At 34.4% G+C, this 18304-nt stretch overlaps 1 protein-coding gene across 1 annotated transcript; it reads left to right on the forward strand.

Moving 5' to 3' along the window:
- The first annotated feature begins 4082 nt into the window (after nt 1-4082).
- On the forward strand, nt 4083-6129 carry LOC128181718 (uncharacterized). The gene has a single exon (XM_052850228.1). It carries the CDS (start codon nt 4788-4790, stop codon nt 5856-5858), a length of 1071 nt encoding a protein of 356 aa, XP_052706188.1. The 5' UTR covers nt 4083-4787; the 3' UTR covers nt 5859-6129.
- Nucleotides 6130-18304: the final 12175 nt, after the last annotated feature.

Below are 18304 nucleotides of genomic sequence, written 5' to 3' on the forward strand. Positions count from 1 at the left end.
TGTCAATCATCCAGTGTTTTCATTGAGGTTGTCAATCATCCAGTATTTTATTGAGGTTGTCAATCATCCAGTATTTTATTGAGGTTGTCAATCATCCAGTGTTTTCATTGAGGTTGTCAATCATCCAGTGTTTTCATTTAGGTTGTCAATCATCCAGTATTTTATTGAGGTTGTCAATCATCCAGTATTTTATTGAGGTTGTCAATCATCCAGTGTTTTCATTGAGGTTGTCAATCATCCAGTGTTTTCATTGAGGTTGTCAATCATCCAGTATTTCATTGAGGTTGTCAATCATCCAGTGTTTTCATTGAGGTTGTCAATCATCCAGTGTTTTCATTGAGGTTGTCAATCATCCAGTGTTTTCATTGAGGTTGTCAATCATCCAGTATTTTATTGAGGTTGTCAATCATCCAGTGTTTTCATTGAGGTTGTCAGTCATCCAGTATTTTATTGAGGTTGTCAATCATCCAGTGTTTTCATTGAGGTTGTCAATCATCCAGTATTTTATTAAGGTTGTCAATCATCCAGTGTTTTCATTGAGGTTGTCAATCATCCAGTATTTTATTGAGGTTGTCAATCATCCAGTGTTTTCATTGAGGTTGTCAATCATCCAGTATTTTATTGAGGTTGTCAATCACCCAGTGTTTTCATTGAGGTTGTCAATCATCCAGTATTTCATTGAGGTTGTCAATCATCCAGTGTTTTCATTGAGGTTGTCAATCATCCAGTGTTTTCATTGAGGTTGTCAATCACCCAGTGTTTTCATTGAGGTTGTCAATCATCCAGTGTTTTCATTGAGGTTGTCAATCATCCAGTGTTTTCATTGAGGTTGTCAATCACCCAGTGTTTTCATTGAGGTTGTCAATCATCCAGTGTTTTCATTGAGGTTGTCAATCATCCAGTATTTCATTGAGGTTGTCAATCATCCAGTATTTCATTGAGGTTGTCAATCATCCAGTGTTTTCATTGAGGTTGTCAATCATCCAGTGTTTTCATTGAGGTTGTCAATCACCCAGTGTTTTCATTGAGGTTGTCAATCATCCAGTGTTTTCATTGAGGTTGTCAATCATCCAGTATTTCATTGAGGTTGTCAATCATCCAGTATTTCATTGAGGTTGTCAATCATCCAGTGTTTTCATTGAGGTTGTCAATCATCCAGTGTTTTCATTGAGGTTGTCAATCATCCAGTGTTTTCATTGAGGTTGTCAATCACCCAGTGTTTTCATTGATGTCAATCATCCAGTGTTTTCATTGAGGTTGTCAATCATCCAGTGTTTTCATTGAGGTTGTCAATCACCCAGTGTTTTCATTGAGGTTGTCAATCACCCAGTGTTTTCATTGAGGTTGTCAATCATCCAGTGTTTTCATTGAGGTTGTCAATCATCCAGTGTTTTCATTGAGGTTGTCAATCACCCAGTGTTTTCATTGATGTTGTCAATCATCCAGTATTTCATTGAGGTTGTCAATCACCCAGTGTTTTCATTGAGGTTGTCAATCACCCAGTGTTTTCATTGAGGTTGTCAATCATCCAGTATTTTCATTGAGGTTGTCAATCATCCAGTGTTTTCATTGAGGTTGTCAATCATCCAGTGTTTTCATTGAGGTTGTCAATCATCCAGTATTTTATTGAGGTTGTCAATCACCCAGTGTTTTCATTGAGGACATCTCTTGGTTAGGGTACGGCCAATAGTCGGTCATGGTGTCATATTGAGAGACTCATCCCAACCTGAAACTTCCCCTGGTACACTGGCTATGCTATATATTGAGTCTTATCCTTGGGAAAGGAGGTAAATGATTGTGCCTTATCATTTCACAGAACAAAATGAGCACCCCTTCCCCCTTTCCGTGATCGGTTTGGATCAAATCTTGATCCACAATATATACATGTACGTGCATCATTTTATATAAGGCAACATAGGAGTCATACAAATTTATATTTGGTAGTCCGACATGAGTAAGTTCAATAGCATAATATCATAAAAATTGGTGTCTCAAAAAGACATGTTAACTTTAAAGTGATACATAACGGCAATGCCTCAAGGACGACTCATGCCAAAAACAGATTTGTATATAAAAATACCAGACAGTTTCAAGTCCCATTTTCAATTAACTTAGTACGTTTACCGCATATTCATCAAAGAAATATGAAATATATGTTAATACATGCATGCATTATAGCACTGCACATGCGCTCAATAGAAGAAATGATTTGTGTGAGATTTATTTTTTTCTTTTGAATTCACAACTTTAAATGGATTTTCTAAGGAGCAGTTTAACAGGCATGCTTATTTTTCATTTAAATAAAATCATCATCAAGCACAAATTGAAATCGCTTATTCATTCACTTTAATCTCTAAATCATTTTTGCGCGCATACATTTAACACAAATTTGATCTCAACAAACAAATAAATTTTTTTAATGAAAATTAGACATATTTTCAAATGAATATACATAAGTTTAAATACAAATGCTGGCATCAAGTGTCTTTTGATGTGCACAGCAGTTGAACATATGCCCACACGGCTTATTGGCCAAAAAAAACTTTGTTATGCAATGTAATTAAGTTAGGTATTTGCAGGTAGAGTATACCTGTATTTTACCAGGATAGTGCAATAATAAAGAATCAATAAAGTAAATAAGTAATGTGCTATTTGTATACACATTTACTTTTTAATAAGCCTACATTAATCATGTTTGTATACTAACATTTTATTCAAAAATCGATCTCACTTATCAATAATTCTAAAATCATTTATGGCCAGTATGTTTCATTCGAAAATGCTTACCTAAAATACGTGTTAAAAGAAATTTAAACGTTACGCATAATTAGTTTATCTGACAAAAAAACTTTAATTCAATCATCAGCAATGTCAGCATAGAGCAAAGCAAACATAACAAGACATGATAATTCCAGAAACTATACTTTAGGAATGGTAAAATAGGGAAGAATGGCAAGCTGTATAGTACTATATCCCGGGATAAAGCTCGCTGTACAGACAGCCTTCTGTGGGAAGTCTCACTTTCGGGGAATGTTCACTTAACAACAGCGGTTCCTTTTCGTTTGTTTCTGCTCCTCCTTCTTTCAGTTAATATAAACTGCTGCTGTTTTTATTTAAATTTCCAGCTCTTTCAATTTTATCTTGTACACAATCGCCATTTCTCAAATCATTTTCAAATCATATACGAGACCGGTATTCATTTTAATTAAAAGTTATTCTTTGGTAATGATATTGCATCATATGATACTTTTACTTATTAGGTTTGTTACTGACTTACTACAGAAATGTATCGGGTTGATCAATCTTAAAGACGGCGAAGCGAAGCCAAGCCGTCTATGAGATTGATCAACGCAATATATTTCCTTAGCCAGTCAGTAGCAAACCTTAAAGTGTTTTGTTTTCCCGAGGACATTTATTTCACATGAAACGGTGATCTTCAAAATTCAATGTCTAAAAAGACCTTACAGCTTGCCCAATGTAACACATACCAACTCCTCAAAATTCTCATACTCATTTTTCAAATTGCCTTTGAAAATCATTGCTGTCTCCTTCCTCATTTGAAATGTTTTGTTGCTATTTAATTTAACACGTTCTCTCCCTTTCCTCTGCAGAGGCTTGTGAAAATCTTAACGCCGCCATTTTATTCCGCTCCAGACACAGTAATGTGACGTCAAATTAAAGGGAAACAACTCCAAGTGAAAAGTAATTTCAAAATGCAACTACTCCAAATGTTTTAAAAACTTACGGAACTAGGTTTCTATATTAAATATTATAAAACGTCGAGATGAGTAGGCAAAGCGTCGACCTTATTTCTGAATATTAATACTCACCAGACGGACGTAGAGATATCTCCGGCAGTCACGTGTGATGATTAAACCAATGAAAGTGTGACATTTCAGTCTGAGCGAATACAACTATAATCATATAACATATAAAATGGCTCACCCTGGAAAAGATGTGCGCTAAAAATTCTGTTTTAAACACTGTACTAGCCTTATTTTAATGTAAATAACGGTTTCAAATCTTCATTGTGATTCCAACAAACAAACAAGAAGATTTTCTGTTAAACCGCCTACTTTGGACTTTTTCCAATCTCCTAAGAGGCCTATTTCCCGCCAAAATGGTGGATATGACAGACGTGCCGAAGTTGGATCCTTCCCTGCACAAGAATTATATCAGAGTATCCAAGGTCCAGCTTACCAAAAAAACTTAATAAAAGAACAGGTAAAGCTAAGACCTCATTATTTGAGGAACTTAACGTACAGCTTTACGAGAAGGGAGCGAATATGGTGACTTTTCACACCGACATCAATCGTCTCTATCCATGGATCAAAACTCTTGACTCATTTTACTATAACCATCTAGGTAAATGCGACGAATTCAACATCAATTGGTATGATGACCCCGAAATATGGGAGAACCCATCAGACAATGCAAATTCAATTGTTATTGAAATTAGAGATAACACCAACACCCTTGTATACAGTGTAACCTTCTTCGTAACAACTGGCACTATTAGGGCACAGGGTAGCAAGTATATGCTGTTCGTGGAGAAACATTCCCCAATTTTAAAACTTATACTTGATAAGGTTCTTCTACTCGATCTACAAGAGGCTACTGAGGAGGAAGAAACACTAACACACTTGAAACAGCCACATTCAAATGTTTAAAATCGGAATGAGAACTTACAAAGTAAGGAAAAATGTTTGGTGGACGAGACACACATAAATCAGCCACATTCCAAAGCTGAGAAAAGGACTGAATATTCACAAAGAAAAGAAAAATGTATGGTGGACGAGACATACTTGAAAGAGCCACATTCCAATAAAAATTGGACTGAGAACTTACCAAAAATGGAAAAAAGTATGGTGGATGCCATACAAAAAATCCAACTTAGCCATGAGAAAGACATAGGTAGTTTAATTACAATCGTCAACCAAAACAGAGATGACTGCGTAAAAAAACTTGATCAACTTGAACTCAGCCAAAAGAAAGGCTTGGCCGAAATGATCAAAATTGTCAGTCAAAATAAGGGAGATTGCCCAACACAGATTCGACAATGTCTAGCTGGAATTGAAGAAATTAAAACAAATTGTAATTCTCTCCAGAAATTTAAAATAGATGCCACTGCAGCACTGGAAGGCATCGAGAGACAATTGAAAAGCCCCCAATCATACTCGGAAGTTGTGAAGAGATCAAATAGAGAGGAACATCTGCCGATACCTTGTGCAGCCACTACAGGACCCAACGTCTTACTGATTGGAACCTCAAACATTAAAGGTATCAAGGAAGAAAAACTTACACCAGCCGCAACAACAACCAAAATCATCAAATACACAATTGATGAAACAATCGAGTACATCCAAACTTGCGAACTGTGTCCAGATGTCGTAATTTTTCACTCGCTTACAAATGACCTGACAAAGATGGATCCTCAAGCTTGTGTTGATGCATTAGCAGAACTGATTAAAATAGTTAAAGACAAGTGGATCAACACAACAACGATAATATCTCTGGCAACCCCCAGACTGTATAACTTAGGGTACCATACTAATGGACAAATCACTAATGCACTAATTAAACAGAGAATTACAGAAGTATCGTACTGCGATCACAGCAATATCCTTAAAGATGGGAATCCGACCCCCGACTACCTATCTGATGATAAGTACCATCTCTCCAAGAAAGGCACATCCATTCTTGCAGCAAACATCAAAAAGGCCATTCACACCTCGCTGAACATTCCAATGATAAATCGCGGTAGATCAAGGTCCAGGTCTCGCATCAACAGCACAAGAGGACGCGGTCGTGGGTACCATTACAACTCTGAACATGTGTACCGTACACGCGATTCGTGAGGATGCAGTTACAGCTCCGAACATGTGTACCATACACGCGATTCATGAGGATGCAAATACAGCTCCGAACATGTGTACCGTACACGCGATTCGAAAGGATGCAGTTGTAGATACCATGATAACTTCCAGTCTGATTCGCCAAAGTGTTGTAACAGATATATCACCATAAACTTACTAAGTTGTATGTAAATCTCATTCTAAACTCTTGTGTTCACTATACTGGTGTATTGACCAACCAGTACTACTAATGGCACTCTCAATTAAGAGTAACTTAAATATCTTTATTTTCAGTATATTATTTTTTTTGAAACCATTACTAGTAATACACATTGCACATACATGCATTTGTGTGTATATGCAATGTGTATATATGTACATGTTTACACATATATTGAGCACACACATTTTTTTGTGTGCATACATTATTGTTAACGGCTAGGATAGTGTTATTATTGCAGATCTTTTTGTTCTGAAAAACATTGTCTTCTATAGTGTGAAAGAAGACAAGCCCACCTTTTCTTTTTTTCATTTATCATTATTAATTTCTTTTTCCCTCATCCTTTAAATAGGACTGTAGTTTAAATTCTTGTTATATTGACAATGAGTTCATCTTTAGTTTACTCATCAATCAAAATGGGCTTCTGGAATGTAGGGGGCCTTATGAGCAAGTCATATAACAAGTTAAACGATGCAATTTTTCTCAAACAAATTGAAAAATTTGATATCATCTTTCTGGCAGAAACACATGTAGGTCATTCATAAGATTGGAAACTACTATTATCATTGTGTTTGTAGATCTGCATCCAAGCATAACAATAGAACATTTGGAGGTCTAGCAATGCTATGCAGAATTGAATTCAAACCACATATTAAGATTTTTAAAAATACAAAATCTGACTTTCAGTGGATTAAGTTAGAAAAAAAAATTTCAATTTTGATCAAGATTTATTTATTTGCATGGTATATGACCCTCCAGAAAATTCATCTTATTCCAAAGGTATCGACCATAACATTCTTGACTGTATTGAAAAAGATATAACTCATTACCAAAATTTAGGCAATATTTTAATATGTGGCGATTTTAATGCCAGACTCTCTACAGAACCAGATTTTATTGTAAATGATGACAATGGCTACATTCCTCTACATTAAAAATACATTGTTGACAAACAAATTCTCAGTCGCCATAATATGGACTCTAAATTAGATAACCGAGGCAGGGATTTATTAGATCTTTGTGTATCAAATCTCTACAGAACCAGATTTTATTGTAAATGATGACAATGGCTACATTCCTCTACATTAAAAATACATTGTTGACAAACAAATTCTCAGTCGCCATAATATGGACTCTAAATTAGATAACCGAGGCAGGGATTTATTAGATCTTTGTGTATCAAATCAACTGAGAATACTTAATGGTCGTACTTTTGGAGACACAATTGGTAGCTATACCTGTTTTACACCTAATGGATGTAGCACAGTTGACTATGTTCTGATATCAGAAAACATTCTGAATCAAATACTGTATTTTGGGGTATCTGATTTTTTGCCCACATTGTCTGACTGTCACTGTCTGTTACAACGGTCACTATCAGCTAGGTTCTGTTTTAAACCTAAAAACAATTTGTTAAGTCATCTCATGTACCCTCTAGATATATATGGTCTGAGGAATCGTCTACTCGTTTCGCAGCTGCCCTCAATTCTGAGGACATTCAGAAAAGATTACAAAATCTTACAAAAGGGGAAAATCTTCATTCTTATGAGTCAATTGATAACGCTTCAGCCGAACTATCAAATATTATTATTCATACAGCTGACAAATCTTTAAAAATATGCAAAATTACTCGCAAGACAAAGAAAAAAGGTCAAAAATGGTTTGATTCTGATTTGATTTCCATGAGGAGAAATTTACTTAACTATGGAAAGATTTACTCAAAATATCCTAAAGACCCCTCCGTGAGAAATCACTTTTATAAACTATACAGAGAATATACAAAGTCAAGAAAATACAAAAGTCGTCAGTACAAACAATCCATTCTTAAAAAGTTGAAAACCCTACATGAAGAAAATCCTAGATCTTATTGGAAATTAATTGACAAGCTACGAGGTATTGAAAGAGATAATGTCTCAGAAGCAGTTGACCCACCAACTTGGGTCTCCCACTTCCAAAATTTAAACATACCAAAACCCAAGTTCACCCAACGCTTAATACAACTAGAAAATATCCTTACAGAACTGGAAAAAGAAAAATGTTTCACTTAACTTGACAGTCACATATCGATAGCTGAAATATCAAATGCTATTTCAAAACTAAAAAGTGGGAAAGCTCCTGGTTTAGACAATATCTCTAACTACATGATTAAATGCGGTCAAACTGTTTTATTACCATCTCTACACAAGTTATTTAATGGCTGTCTTACTTTTGGATATTATCCCAAACTGTGGTCTTCAGGTTACATAACACCTATCCACAAAAGTAATGATATATCGGACCCAAATAATTATAGAGGCATTACTGTTACAAATGCAATTGGGAAGCTCTTTAATAAAATATTGGATATTCGGCTAGATAAATTTTTGGAAAAGTATCACATTATTGACGACTGTCAGATTGGACTTACTAGAAAAGCAAGAACGTCAGATCATATGTATATTCTTAAGACTATTATTGATAAGTATTGTAGTATTAAGGATGGTAGAGTGTATGCCTGTTTTGTTGATTTTCAAAAAGCTTTTGACACAGTCATTCATACAGGAATTAAAATTTAACTCCTCAAAATTGGTGTAGGAACAAACTTTTATAACACTATCAAAAGTATGTATTCATCAAGCAAATCTTGTATCAGACTAGAACATAACATCACAGACCTTTTCCCAATAAAAATGGGTGTAAAACAGGGTGACAATCTTAGTCCCAACTTATTTAAAATTTTCATTAATGATCTCCCGAAATACTTGCACTTGTCTGCTGATCCTGTGTTTTTAAACTCAAATCCAATCAATTGCTTGATGTATGCGGACGATATAATTTTATTATCTTCATCAGCAGATGGTTTGCAACAAAAGCTTAATATCTTGCAAAAATACTGCAATGATTGGTGTCTCAATATTAATACATCCAAAACCAAGATATTAGTTTTCAATAAAGCAGGCAGGCTCTCTAAATCCAAATTTAACTTTGCTGATGCTGAATTTGAATGTGTCTCTGAATACAAATACTTAGGTGTGTCATTTTGTTCCTCAGGCTCATTCTCCTTTGCTCAAAAGCAGCTTTATCAAAAAGCCTTAAAATCATTTTTCAAACTCAAAAAGGACTTTATTTCTATGAATCCAGACATCAAAACCACAATTCATATTTTTGATCATACTATTAAACCTATTTTAATGTACGGAGCAGAAATTTGGGGGTATTTTAATCCATTTGCCAAAAAAATTCACTCTGGTTGTGCAATGGACAAAATTTATTCCAGCACACTTTGCGACAAATTGCGTCTTAAGTTTTGCAAATCGATACTTGGTGTATATAAATCTGCAACAAACTTTGCTGTTCTATCTGAATTGGGAAGATTTCCCTTACATTTTGATATCATAAGACCTATGTTAAGTTATTGGTACAGACTTGAGAATCAAAGTCAATCATTTCCACTTTTGTATAATGCTTATTGTGAATCAAAACAGTTGTTTCAACAAAATACTCCCTCCTGGTATGGCTCAATTCAATTTTTAACTAACAGCATTGATGGCATAAACAATTAATTTACTGTCGGTAACAAAACAAAAATTCAAAAGAGCACTTAGAGACTATCTATTTAAATATTATATTAAAGAATGGAATTCTAAATTCACTATACACGCTGACAAAAAACTAAGTTGCTACAGCAATTTTAAGCAAAATTTTGGCCAAGAGAACTATCTAAGATTACTTAAAAATTTTGAGCAGAGGAGAAGTTAAACTTGTTTTCGCATTTCCGCTCATAGACTTAATATTGAAAGAGGACGATATCAAGGCATTCCACGACAAAAAAGATACTGTAATAGATGTAATGTCAAATCAGTGGATGATGAAAAACATTTTTTATTCTCAAGTGATCATAATAAGGCATTAAGAGATATTCTGTACAAATTAGCTAATGACTCTTGTAAAAATTTTCAATATATGGACAATAACCAAAAATTTTACCGGCTTATGACAACTGAAGATTTACAAGTACTTGTACAACTCAGTGAAATGATTCTTAAAGGTGGAATATAATGGTTTATAGTTATATATCCAGATATATTATGCTAAGTATTTATTTTGGTTGGGGGGGGGGGTTATGTTATGTATAAGCATACTGGCTTGAACACTTTGAGTACAAGTAGACCAGTCTAATCGACTGTGCAGGCACCGTCCCTTGGTACTCTCTGTTTTCAGGCCACTTTGTTTCTGTATAGCTGTTGTATTCACTGATGTGTAAATCCCATACATATATTTCATTGTATTAATGAAACATTTTGCATATTGTTGCCTGGACATTGTGAGCAGTATTTCATTCATTATTTGTTATAATCATGATATCATTATTTTTTTTTTAAATGTATATGCCCCCTGAGGGCCCTTGATTGTTGAATAAATAAATATATAACATTGCATCATATCATATGACACAATATCATATCGTATCACACAATATTATACAATAATAATGATACAATAATATAATTTGAACTAATAACAATACATATATAATTATATACATATAATTTCATAATATCAACATTTAATTTTTTACGATAGTATATTATATAGTATAATATCGTAAAATATATTACATAATACTGTATCAGATTATATAGTAATATACTATATAAAAATATTAATCAGATAACTCAATATCATATGAAAAGAAATCATAATATATTGTTTATCACCAATCACATCTATCAAGCAAGTTTGAGTGAGGTATGACAAAGTTGACTTAGAATCCTTGATAATGAAGATTAAGTTTTTTATCTGAAGCTAAATGTAGCCTTTTTTAATACAAATTAAAGTTACAAAAATCCAGAAAGTTTGTCAGAAGAGTATTTTTTACATTCAAACCTGCATTAACCTTCTCAGGCATCCTAAACCTTTGGCTCCGATTAAGAAACCAAGCCTGTCAAGTGCATTAGCATCACGAGATGCTTCCAAATTTGGACAAAATTAAACTAATAATTACTAAAATTTTGTCTTTCAAAAAGCACCTGCTCCAAAAAACTTTAACCAGCTCCAAAAACCTTAACCTCATTCAGCATCTGAAACCTATGGCTCAGATCCAACGCACAAACTCGTCAATTCATAAGTATCATAAGACGCAGCATCCATGCAAGTTTGGTGAGATTAAGACCAGTTGTAAGTAAGATATTGTCATAATAAAGGCACATGTTCCAAATAACCTGCTGCAACATATATACATAATCTTATCCAGCATCCAAAACCTATAGCTCAGATTAATCATTTAAACCTGTTAATGCATAAGTATTAAAAGACGCACAATCCATGCAACTTTGTTGAAATTAGGACCAGTAGCAGGGCACCTGCTCCAAAACCTTTAACCTGCTCCAAAACCTTTAACCTCCTCCAGCATCTATAATTCATGTTTAAATCCATAAGTAGGTCAAGATGCACCATCCATGCAAGTTTTGTAAAGGTAGGACAAGTTATAGGCCCTGACTTAGATTCAGGATCTGCTCCAAAAGCTTTAACCATATATGGACGCCGACGCCGGGGATGTAGCAAAAGCTCCCCCCGACTTCCTCTCGGTGAGCTAAAATAAAGATTTAAAGTACTAACAGAAATAAAGAGGTAATCAGTACAAGATAAATTACGGTACACTTAGTACAAAGAATGAATTTACACGGAATGATAAGGTACATTGAATTAAAGGACACACCTACAGTTTATTTGGTCATGTCTGATCTTTCTCTCTAAGACATTAAATCATCTAAGTAAAGGATGTACGCCTAAAACTATCCATGTTGTGAGAGAAAGAACTAGTATCTAAACTTAAAGTTTATATCCTGCTTGAATAAATACTTTTTAAGAATAGACATAATCAGATAAATCTGTTGACAATAATGATAAATAAAGTTTTTAGATTATTCTTACAATATGATTTGTGAAGAAATGTATCTTTTTTACTAAGACAATTAAAACGTTTAAAAACTAAGTTGTGTATATTTGAATTTATTCACTATACTCCTGAACAATATCACCACGTATTCTCATCCCTGAGCCTATTTAATTACTTAAACTAAATTTAAATGTATATAAAGTACTGGGAATACTGAATTTACAGTTTTAAGTAATACTAGACATTGACAAGTGCGTGCACAGGTTGACATTGCATATGATATCGTACATTTACGAAATAGATATATCGACACACCGAATTATTGTCATCATTTAAATAACTAAGCTTTAAGCCTGCAATAATGCTATTAATTTCACTACACTCTAGAATAATCTAACTGTGTCTCGGGACAGGTCTTCACAACAGTTAAAATGTTTTTCATACATGTACAAACCTAATGTAGCAGAAAATTGCAGAATTGTTCCAAAACGACTTTGGGGAAAATTAATGAAGTTGCAGTGAAAAATAACAGTCAAATAATTCATAAAAACCATTTTGAGGCTGTAAATACATGTACCTTTCATATAAAAATTTAATTCATATTATTGAAGAATTGAACTCTCCGGATTTTTCATACTAACTGAACTGTGTTTGAGTTATCTCCCGTATTATTTTTGATGAACACAATAAATAGCAAATTTCCAATGAAAATTTACACGTTTTTGTTAAATCGTTTCTGAGTTTATCCATGCAAATGTGATATTGTGGAAACATAAACTAAAGAGCCTTCCGTGTTTTAGCGTGAATGTAATGCGCATGTGCAAGTTTTTAAAATCCAAAAAATCCAGACGATTTCCGGAATAATTTTAGGAATTTTCGTTGATTATTAATTAGCAAAGCTTGGTTAAGAAAAAATAAAAACAAATTGGTAATCTTCAAGTGCCAATGATGTTTTAAATATATAAAACAAAATACATTACTCTTTCTATTAATCGGTATTGTAGGCCAAAAATTCGAGTCTATTATTTTGATATAGTATGATAGATATCCTGGTTGTTGAGAGTGGTAATGCAATTAAGTCATTACATATCAGTGCTTTTGAAAAATAAAGCTGCGTCTGGTACAATTTAATTTGTTACAGGCAGTTTATTGTTTAGGGAAGGGTGTACGTGATATCGCATGTTTTCCTTACTCTAATACTAGCAGGTAACGTTGTTAATGACAACCTGTCCACTTACTGGAAGAGTGGATTATTCATGGTGAGGTTACTTTGATTTTTAAGTAAGTCAAAATTGTTAATTTTCTATAAAGTAGAACATTGTGCTTTCAATCTAAGCTCAAACGTGTTGTGTGGTTACATTGATAACAATAATGTAATTTGTGCTTAATTCTAGAAGGTGGGATACAGAACAAGAGGCCCATGGGCCACATCGCTCACCTGAACAGCAGTTCCTTGTAACATTACATTTCGTAGCATATGCTTTTTCTATTTTAAACATTGAACCCCTTTCTGGGGACCCAGTAATGGTCCGAGGTTTATGGTTGGCTTGAACAACATAAATAGTAACATAGGAATGAAAATGTGTAGCACTGCGGTGGGACCGCACGTACACAACCTGAAAAACTGAACGTAGAAGAGTTCCACTTCAAGAGGAATAACTATCAGACTGTACAGAACATTAAGAAAGATAACTCTTGGTTCCACTACATTAGAGTTTACACAATTTGAGGATCCTTGGATAGTAATCTCACAAACTGTAGCATTATAGTTCTCGAGAAGAACTTTTTAAAAACATTTTCAATATATCTTTCTATGTTAAACTTTGAACCCCTTTTGGGGCCACAGTATTAGTCCAGTGCTAAAGTTTTAATTATTTGGAATCTACATTATTTAAGGATGCTTGCATAGTTATCTCACAAGCTGAAGCATTATAGTTCCCTAGAAAAAGATTTTTCAACATTTTCCCTCTATATTTCTATGCTAAACTTTGAACACCTCTTGGGACCCCAGTATTAGATTGAGGTCACGGCTTTTATAATTTCGAATCTACACTATTTGAGGGTGCTTACGTAGTTATCTGACAAATTGATGCATTGTAGTTCTCGAAAAGAAGATTTTTAAACATTTTCCATATATACCGGTACTTCTACATTTAACTTTAAACCCATTTTGGGTCCCTAGTATTAGTCAAGGGGTCACTAATTTAAAACTGTCGAACCTTCATTATCCAAGGTTGTATGCATGATAGTAATCTCACAAATTGAAGCATTGTAGTTCTCGAGAAGAAGATTTTTTAACCTGTTACCTTTATATTTCTATAATAAACTTTGACCCCATCTTGGGGCCCCATTATTGGGGTCACGATTTTACGAATTAGGAATCTACATAAGCGAAGGATGCATGCATAGATATTCCACTAACTAAAACATTGTAGTTCTTGAGAAGAAAATTTTTAAACTTTTCCTTTGTTTTTTAAAATGTTTAAATTTTGAACCCCTCTTGGTGCCCATCAATTGTCCGGGAGTTACAATTTTTTGAATCTACATTATTTAAGGATGTACATGTATGCATAGTAATATCCCAAACAGTTGCACGATGGTTCTTGAGAAGAATTTAAAACATTTTCCTATATATGTTAAAATCTAAACCCCTCCTGGGACCCCACTTTTGTTCGGGGGTCACGATTTTTACAATCTTCACTATATATACAACCTTTTGTGTATGTATTGGCATTTTTGGTGAAGTGGTTCTTGAGAAGAAAATTTTTAAACATTTTTCATATGTAGTTCTATGTTAAATTTTGATCCCCGCCTGGGGCCCCAGTTTTCGTCCCACGGTCACGATTTTTACAATTTAGAATCTTCATTATACATACAAGCTTTTGTGTAAATATTGGCATTTCTGGTGCAGTGGTTCTTGAGAAGAAGATTTTTTAAACATTTTCCTATGTATTTCTATGTTAAACTTTGAACCCCGCCTTGGGCCCCAGTTTTGGTCCGAGGGTCATGATTTTTACAATTTAGAATCTTCACTATATATACAAGCTTTTGTGTAAATATTGGCATTTCTGGTGCAGTGGTTCTTGAGAAGAAGATTTTTTAAACATTTTCCTATGTATTTCTATGTAAAACTTTGAACCCCGCCTGGGGCCCCAGTTTTGGTCCGAGGGTCACGATTTTTACAATTTAGAATCTTCACTATATATACAAGCTTTTGTGTAAATATTGGCATTTCTGGTGCAGTGGTTCTTGAGAAGAAGATTTTTTAAACATTTTCCTATGTATTTCTATGTTAAACTTTGAACCCCGCCTGGGGCCCCAGTTTTGGTCCGAGGGTCACGATTTTTACAATTTAGAATCTTCACTTTGTATACAAGCTTTTGTGTAAATATTGGCATTCCTGGTGCAGTGGTTCTTGAGAAGAAGATTTTTTAAACATTTTCCTATGTATTTCTATGTTAAACTTTGAACCCCGCCTGGGGCCCCAGTTTTGGTCCGAGGGTCACGATTTTTACAATTTAGAATCTTCATTATACATACAAGCTTTTGTGTAAATATTGGCATTTCTGGTGCAGTGGTTCTTGAGAAGAAGTTTTTTAAAACATTTTCCTATGTATTTCTATATATGTTAAACTTTGAACCCCGCCTGGGGCCCCAGTTTTGGTCCGAGGGTCACGATTTTTACAATTTAGAATCTTCACTATATATACAAGCTTTTGTGTAAATATTGGCATTTCTGGTGCAGTGGTTCTTGAGAAGAAGATTTTTTAAACATTTTCCTATGTATTTCTATGTTAAACTTTGAACCCCGCCTTGGGCCCCAGTTTTGGTCCGAGGGTCACGATTTTTACAATTTAGAATCTTCACTATATATACAAGCTTTTGTGTAAATATTGGCATTTCTGGTGCAGTGGTTCTTGAGAAGAAGATTTTTTAAACATTTTCCTATGTATTTCTATGTTAAACTTTGAACCCCGCCTGGGGCCCCAGTTTTGGTCCGAGGGTCACGATTTTTACAATTTAGAATCTTCACTATATATACAAGCTTTTGTGTAAATATTGGCATTTCTGGTGCAGTGGTTCTTGAGAAGAAGATTTTTTAAACATTTTCCTATGTATTTCTATATATGTTAAACTTTGAACCCCGCCTGGGGCCCCAGTTTTGGTCCCAGGGTCACGATTTTTACAATTTAGAATCTTCACTATATATACAAGCTTTTGTGTAAATATTGGCATTTCTGGTGCAGTGGTTCTTGAGAAGAAGATTTTTTAAACATTTTCCTATGTATTTCTATGTTAAACTTTGAACCCCGCCTGGGGCCCCAGTTTTGGTCCGAGGGTCACGATTTTTACAATTTAGAATCTTCACTATATATACAAGCTTTTGTGTAAATATTGGCATTTCTGGTGCAGTGGTTCTTGAGAAGAAGATTTTTTAAACATTTTCCTATGTATTTCTATGTTAAACTTTGAACCCCGCCTGGGGCCCCAGTTTTGGTCCGAGGGTCACGATTTTTACAATTTAGAATCTTCATTATACATACAAGCTTTTGTGTAAATATTGGCATTTCTGGTGCGGTGGTTCTTGAGAAGAAGATTTTTTAAACATTTTCCTATGTATTTCTATATATGTTAAACTTTGAACCCCGCCTGGGGCCCCAGTTTTGGTCCCAGGGTCACGATTTTTACAATTTAGAATCTTCACTATATATACAAGCTTTTGTGTAAATATTGGCATTTCTGGTGCAGTGGTTCTTGAGAAGAAGATTTTTTAAACATTTTCCTATGTATTTCTATGTTAAACTTTGAACCCCGCCTGGGGCCCCAGTTTTGGTCCGAGGGTCACGATTTTTACAATTTAGAATCTTCACTATATATACAAGCTTTTGTGTAAATATTGGCATTTCTGGTGCAGTGGTTCTTGAGAAGAAGATTTTTAAAGACATGCACCCTATACTCACTGTTTCGCAATTATCTCCCTTTTGAAAAGGGCTGTGCCCTTTATTTTAACAATATATAATCCCCTTTCCATAAGGATGCTTTGCACCAAATTTGGTTAAATTTGGCCCAGTGGTTTTTGAGAAGAAGTTGAAAATGTGAAAAGTTTACAGACGGACGGACAGACAGACGGACGGACGGACGGACGGACGGACGACGGACAACGGGTGATCAGAAAAGCTCACTTGAACCTTCGGTTCAGGTGAGCTAAAAACTATAACGGAAGATTTATATTCAGTCTTTCCCTGTTGAAACACCTTTACCTGTGTCGTTTAAGGATATGGACATTACATGTGTTTCTGACAAATGTTTCGTCTTATTCTTTATTCACCTTTCTTGTAAGGGTCCAACATCTGCAAGTGAGTGCTTTTCCTTGGCATTGTCAATTAAGTTAACAACCATGTACATTATCTTTAGAAAAGAGTGGATAGCTTTACCGTCCCTTTTTAAAATGAACAATTACAGTCAACTTTATTGGGCTTTTTTTTTTTTTAAATTTGCATAGATTCTACCAAATACCATCAAGGATTACATAATACATGTGATTGTACCCTATACAGCCGTGGGCAAATGCAAGTTTCTTGCATCACTTAAGGTGTCGTGACACAGCAAAGATTTTAAACAAATTTGGTTTAACCTCACCCTCTCTTACATGTAACTCTACAAATAAGATTTGGAACGTCGCAGATCTAATGTACTGATACAAAAGACGTGTAAATATATTGTGACTTAAGAAGAAAAATCAAGAAGGATCATTATTTTTTTGTTTAACACAACAATTCAATTTTGTATAAAATAACAAGATGTTAAATTATGTTTTCATTTTATAAAGCTATTTACACATGTGGCATGAACTTGAAATGTGTATCGAAATGTGAGAAAACGCTAACCTAGCAACAGGTAAGTAATATTTTACGCTCAAATTAAAGCGAGCTTATCACGAGAGGTTTCAGAAAAAGGTTGAGGCCTTTGTTCGTCTGAATCGCAAGTCTTACCTTTTTAAAGGCTGATTATTAAACTGTCTTTGTGTTTGAAACTCTATTAGTCTTATAATATTTGCTTTGTTAAAATACTTACTTTCGTATGTGTGAAATTGATTTGCACATATGCACTTTATGCTTAGCGGGTTTCAATTGTAGAACCTCATTTAAAAACGAACAAAGAGGGTAACAAAAAAAAGCTTAAGCAAACAGACAAACATAAATGTGTGCTGCAGAACAATCAGAGGTACTTGATTTGCAAAAATTCAATATTACATTTTTTTCGGTATAAAAGAACGGTCTTTTTAATGGAATACGTTACATGGACGACTGTGGCGAAAATTCCTTACTGACGCGTTAATTACATAGTCAT

This window comes from Crassostrea angulata, chromosome 4, assembly GCF_025612915.1.
Source record: "Crassostrea angulata isolate pt1a10 chromosome 4, ASM2561291v2, whole genome shotgun sequence".
In the NCBI taxonomy this organism is placed as follows: Eukaryota; Metazoa; Mollusca; class Bivalvia; order Ostreida; family Ostreidae; genus Magallana; species Magallana angulata.

Excerpts from the sequence above, each read along its gene's own strand:
- LOC128181718 (XM_052850228.1), top strand. The coding sequence starts at position 4,788 with ATGGTGGACGAGACATACTTGAAAGAGCCACATTCCAATAAAAATTGG.